The 6,515-nt window shown below is 40.2% G+C and overlaps 1 protein-coding gene across 1 annotated transcript; it reads right to left on the bottom strand.

The window, feature by feature from the left end:
* Positions 1 to 3,200: 3,200 nt before the first annotated feature.
* Positions 3,201 to 4,136, bottom strand: LOC142847103 (olfactory receptor 10G9-like). The gene has a single exon (XM_075967832.1). The coding sequence runs from the start codon at positions 4,134 to 4,136 to the stop codon at positions 3,201 to 3,203; it is 936 nt and encodes a 311-aa protein (XP_075823947.1).
* Positions 4,137 to 6,515: the final 2,379 nt, after the last annotated feature.

Raw genomic sequence — 6,515 nt, 5'->3', positions numbered from 1 at the left:
TGCCCTATGATCATTCCTTCCTCATCATTACCTGCTCAGGTATGATGAGCCTGAGATCATGTGCTTCCTGACTGTTGCACTTGGCTCAGTGGGTCCCTGAACTCTGTTGTCTGGACCACACTGATTTTCCATTGGTCCAACTATGAACCTAGCCAGATCCAAGGTTCTGTGATGTGCTTCCCATCCTCAAGATGTTCTATACAGATATAGACACCTAGACTTCTTTCCTTAAGGCAATACAAGTTCACTAGCTTGATAATTCTGGGGAACAGAAACATAAATAAACCAGGCATCCATCAGTTGGTATACAGAATTAATGTCTTCTGGAGACTTTAGAAGACCATTTCTTGACTTGCTTTTCCTATATTCTAACACTGATATAGAGTCCTTAATTTTAGACCCTTTGATTTTTCTGAGTTTCTCTCTTATTTTTATATCTCTTGCTTGTGACTTTAAACTTTTCTCTTATGCCTTTTGATGACATTGGGCCATTATGATTACTATATGGGTACCTTTATGATTAATCCAGTGCAATCTCTTCATTTAAAAAACTTGTTCACATTAACAAAACCCCTTTTGCCTGTAAGGTAAAGCATTCAAAGGCTTTGATAATTAGGAAACAGACCAATCTTCACAGGAAAAGAATTGTAGTAGCATTATCATCTACACTTTTTCCATGGATAAAATGGGGAAGTTCACAAAAACCTTGGTAGCACTGTGAAGTGATCAATTAATGCTAATATTCTGAATTAAACTTCTTAAATTTAATATTTTACCCATTCTTTGAGACTTTGATATATGAATACAAGGTATTTGGATCATGCTTACTTATTTGCTCTAAAATCTCTAAAACCTCTTCACCAACTTCATAACTTCTTATTCACATCCTTATTAATGATCTACTGAATCTAATTAGCATTATCCGGTACCCTTCTACTGGAGCATGGTCAAGTTATTAGAAACAACAGCCCTAGAGAAAAATGACTCCCCTTCCTCTAGCAGGCATCAATTATCACTAGCACTTCAGTTCCTGAGCTTATATTCCCTGCCTCTCTCCATGCTCCAGTAGTTGAGTAGGTGGATCTTGTATAGATAACCACTGCTGTTGTGAGTTCATGAGTGCTCACCTCCTGTCATCTCCAAAAGGACTGATTCATCCCAAACATTCATAAGCTCCCATTACATCCTAGGTGGATGCAAACTTGTCTGAGAATTAGCAATCTTAAAATGTTGAATTTCCCAGTCCTTTATGATTCTTCCTGGATAATCACATTTCTCCAATATGTACTGAACTGTGAACATAAGTGGAGATTATTTACTACACTGACTGTCTTGTATTGCATCACACTTTTTCTTATCAATGAGAAAGTGCCTTTCCTGGAGATGGAAAAAGTACCTGCCATGTTAAAGAAGACAAAGTGACTAGGATTTTTTTTTCCTATATTTGTCATGATTCAAGATATGTGTGTATTTAATATATTTTGATTTGTAGGTGTTGAATCATAACAAATAGAGTCAAAATTGATAGCTCTATAATGCATGTTATAAATAGCTGTAGATCATCATGACCATTGATTTGTAACACTCCACTATAAATATACAAGAATATCATCTCCTCATTGGGACCTTGGGAGCTCAGTCCAGTGCTCCAGTGTGGGTCTCTGTCTCTATCTCCATCCATCACCAGATGAAGATTCTAGGATGATATGCAAGATATTCGTCAGTATTTCTCTAGGATAGGGTCATTACAGGTTCCCTATCCTCAGCTGCCCAAGGAACTAACTGGGGACCTCAGCATGGGCACCTGGGAGCCCCTCTAGGGTCAAGTCTCCTGCCCACCCTAAAGTGGGTCCCTTAACTAAGAATTGTGGTTCCGTGCTCCCAGAAGGAGGGAGAACATGAGCAAAAAAGTCGGGACCACGAGGGGTGCACCCACCCACTGAGACAGTGGAGCTGATCTACTGGGAGCTCACCAAGGCCAGCTGGACTGTTACCGAAAAAGCATGGGATAAAACTGGACTCTCTGAACATGGCGAACAATGAGGGCTGATGAGACGCCAAGGACAATGGCACGGGGTTTTGATCCTACTTAATGTGCTGGCTTTGTGGGAGCCTAGCCAGTTTGGATGTTCACCTTCCTAGATATGGACGGAGGGGGGAGGACCTAGGACTTACCACAGGGCAGGGAACCCTGACTGCTCTTTGGACTGGAGAGGGAGGGGGAGAGGAGTGGGGGGGAAGGGGAGAGGGGTGGGAGGAGGGGGAGAAGAGTGGGAGGAGGGGGAGAAGAGTGGGAGGAGGGGGAGGGAAATGGGAGGCTGGGAGGAGGTGGAAATTTGTTTTTTTTTTTACTCTCCTTTTATCAATAAAAAAAACTCTAAAAAATAAAGAATATCATCTCATTTAATTGTTATACATTTAAATAGCTGAATTTTGCCCACTATAAGTGGAGCATTTCTAGGAAATATTTTTATAAAAATATTACATACATATATTCATAACATATAAATTAGATGTGGAGTTTTCCTTAGAATACTACATACTATATATGATGAAAATTGTTTTGAATATGTTTTCATAGCTATACACAAAGAAAAACACAAAACCAATGAAAGAGTAAAAAATGCATTTGAAGAACTAAAGAACAGAATAACTTGACTTCTGCTAACTGCAATAATGACAAGATTATGACTTCTGGATACATGCACGAGAGAAATAAAAACAAAAGGAGCATTCTGTACCAGCCAAAGGACAATTTCATCTTCATAAAGCAGCTGAGATAACATCACAGTTCTTTATCAGTATTATTTTTGTTTTGGTTTGGTTTTTCATTTTTGGTTTTTCAAGAAAAGGATTCTCTGTACATCTCTGACTGTTCTGGAACTCACTTTGTAGACGAGGCTAGCCTCGAACTCACAGAGGTCTGCCTGTCTCTGCTATCCTGAGTGCCAGGATTAAAGGCATGCACCACCACTCCCCAGATTAGTATTATTTTTTAAAGATAAAGCAAAGCATTTTCAAAGGGATGAAATATCAAACTATGAGCACATTTATCATATGTCAGAGATGTAATTGCAACTTGCAAGTCCTTAGCAAATATAAGAATTGAATATTCCTGAGAAGTTGGCTTGGTTCAAAGATAAATTATAATTAGATTATATTGCAGATGTTGGAAAAATGAATTATCTTTGTACCAATAGTTACTGGCTCTGAGAAAATGTTGCTTTGTCTTTGAGTTTTACCAGTGCTTTCTTCACCTCCTTGTTCCTGAGGGTGTACACAACAGGGTTGAGCAGAGGTGTCAGCACGGTGTAGAAAACTGTCACCACCCCATCCACAGCATCTCTGGAGCCTGGCCTCAGGTAGATGAATACACAAGGCACAAAGAAACAGAGGACCACGATGCAGTGCGAGGCACAGGTCTGGAAAGCCCTGTGTCGGCCCTCTGAAGTGCGGATCCTCAGGATGGAGCAGACAATGGACACATAGGACAACACAATGAGCATGAAGCAGCCCGAGGCCACCACCCCGATATTCACAAAGATGACCATCTCATTGGCCGAGGTGTCTGCACAAGCCAGCTTGAGGATGGGTGGCCCATCACAGAAATAATGCTGGATCTGGTTGGGTCCACAGTAGGGTAAACGGAAGGTCAGTGTAGTCTGGACAGCAGAGTGCAGGGAACCAGTGAGCCAGGTGCCAGCAGCCAGGAGGGCACACACTCTTCCACTCATCAGGCTGCTGTACCTGAGTGGGTAACTGATGGCCAGGTAGCGATCATAGGACATGACTGTGTAGAGGAAACACTCAGTGCTACCCAGGAAGTGGAAGGAGTAGAGTTGTGCCATGCAACTGTAGAAGGAGATAGCCCCACCCTCTGGGGACACCAAGGTCATCAGCATTTTGGGCACTGTGACTGTGGAGAACCACATATCAATAAAGGAAAGGTTGGTGAGAAAGTAGTACATAGGTGTGTGAAGGTGGGAATCCACCCTGATCACCATCAGGATGAGGAAGTTGCCCAGCACAGTGAGAATGTAAATCGCCAGGAAGATTACAAAGAGCATGGTGTCCAGGGCTGGTGCATGGGGAATACCTGAGAGGAAGAACGTGGTCACAAAGGTCCCATTTGACATTTCTTACACCCTGGATCATTCTTCCTATAGAGATATAAGGTTAACTCAGACATTAACAAATACTTATCTGTGTTTTATAATACTAGACTTTATGTCACTTCATTTGGGTCTAATATAGTGAGAGTGATGAAACTAGTAAGCACCTGGGTCACACATGGGCCTAGGAATACACACAGTAGCATACACAACCTGTATAAGAAAAAACTTATAAAAAAGTGTCTCTGTTTTATTTATATTTGGAGGCATCATAAATTCCCACAGCTACATAAAACATATAAATGTGTTATTCTCAACATTTTCTGGATCAGACTTGCTGTGGTATAACTCATAGATCTTAAAACTCAAGGTTCTAGAACCTTCTTCCAGCAACTGATGGAAACAGAGGCATAGACCCATAACAGAGTGCCCAGTTGAAGAATGGGAGGAGTTAGAATATGAGAAAAGAGTTCAAGACCATAACAGAAATACCCACTGAAACAGTTTACCTGAGCTAATGGGACCTCATCAACTCCAGTCGAACAAAGAAGGAACCAGCATAGGTCCAAACTAGTCCCTCTGAATGTGGGTGATAGTTGTATGGCTGGGGTAGACTGCAAGATCACTGGCAGTGACACCAGGACTTATCCCTGCTGCTTTTCAGGAATAAGAAACCTTTTAAGGAACCTATTCTGTTGGGATGGATGTGTTGCTCAGCCTAGATATAGTAGGAAGGGCCTTGAACCTTCCCCAAAGCAATGTGCCTTACCCCCTTTGAGGAATGAATGGGGTCTGGGGTGGGGGCAGATAGGTGAAGGGAATGGGAAGATGGGAAGGAGAAGGAACTCAGACTGGTATGTAAAATGAAGAAAACAGTTTGTTTTATTTTAAAAAATAATAAAAGAAATTAAAAGTAAAAAACAACTTTTAAAATGACATATTGTGACATAAAATAAAAACTTCAAAGTGAAACCAGTTATAATCTCACCTGGGAGTCAGAATTTTATTCTAACCTAATATAGCTATTGATAGAACTTAGTTTTGTAAAGTTTTAGATCTGATGTTCTCATGTGTTTAACGGGTCTGGGCGATTCCATCACTCAAAGTTTCTGGACGTCACCTAGGACCTATACAGCCCTATGTACCTGGCCATGTCACAAAATGGCATGTACTTTTTCCGACCCCTGGAGAGACAAAGTGTGATGCAAGACAATCTCAGTGAAGTAAGTAATCTCCAGCAATGTTCATAGCTGGGTTCATATTTGGGGAAACATGATTTTTCAGGGAGAATGTAGAAATTTGTAGTGATCTTGGAGTCTATTTAGAGTTCTAACTAACAGAATCAGTTTTCTCCTTTGGATTCCCACAGAAACTTTAAGAATCAAAAAATTGCTGACATTGATAAGTTTCATTGAAGTCCATGGTATATAGTTCAATCATTTGATATTAAATGTGCTATTTAACAACACCAATACTGTCTCCTTGACTGAAAAGAGAGAAGCAAAGACTGGCATGTAGTCTCTGCTCAGCGACTGACAGTAGACCGTATAGTACTGAGCCTTGCTGAAGTGCTGCAGAATTGCCTCTTCTGGATCCTAGAAAGGGGATGTATCAGTTCTTTAGGAATTCCAGAGACCCACCAGTTTGAGAGAAACCTATTAACAACGTTGTTCCTGACCATTTAGTGGTGCCCATTACTGCCTGCTTCTCACAGTCTCCCTTGAGTCTCCAAGTCACATAAGAATTCCAGATGCCCCACTACACAATAAGATTACACATAGCATCCCCTCTGTCCAGAAAAGAAAAAGCTTCCTATGTATCAAATCCCTAATTCCTCTCTATTTATGTATCATTGAGAAGATTAAATTCATATGTGCTCTCTCAACCTCAAAATGCTTAGTGAGGAAGAGCTTTCATGCACACTTTATACTAGGATTCTGGTTATTTCTGATACTGGCTTTGATAGATCATATGTTACCATACCCTCATTCCTCATAACCCTCAAATAAAAATAAATAAATAAATAAATAAATCTGTCAAATCTGTGTTGCTTATTCAACACCTATGACTTAAAACTGAAACCAGTGTCAACAGAGAGGCCCTCTCTCACTCAACTGTAGTAATATTGTGTATGGAAAAGACTGAAATGATTATTTTCACTTAATACAAAATATTATCTATCACTAACAATTTTTTGTTTTAATTGTTTTAACTTTATTCTGCTGTGCATTGACTTGTTAAACCAGTTTTCACCAAGAGAAAATAAAGGATCTGTTCTTATAAGATTCCAGATAAAACACTTCTTCTTGGCAAGAAGTGTGGCTTCAGCTACAGGAAAGTTGTCTTTTTACAAGTTTGAAAAAAATGGTAGAATCTAGGTATTTGAAGTTACCAGAAAGATCA

The sequence above is a fragment of the Microtus pennsylvanicus genome, chromosome 3, assembly GCF_037038515.1.
Source record: "Microtus pennsylvanicus isolate mMicPen1 chromosome 3, mMicPen1.hap1, whole genome shotgun sequence".
Taxonomy (NCBI): domain Eukaryota; kingdom Metazoa; phylum Chordata; class Mammalia; order Rodentia; family Cricetidae; genus Microtus; species Microtus pennsylvanicus.
The sequence above is the reverse complement of the archived record's forward strand: the minus strand, read 5'-3'. Positions and strand labels throughout refer to the sequence as shown.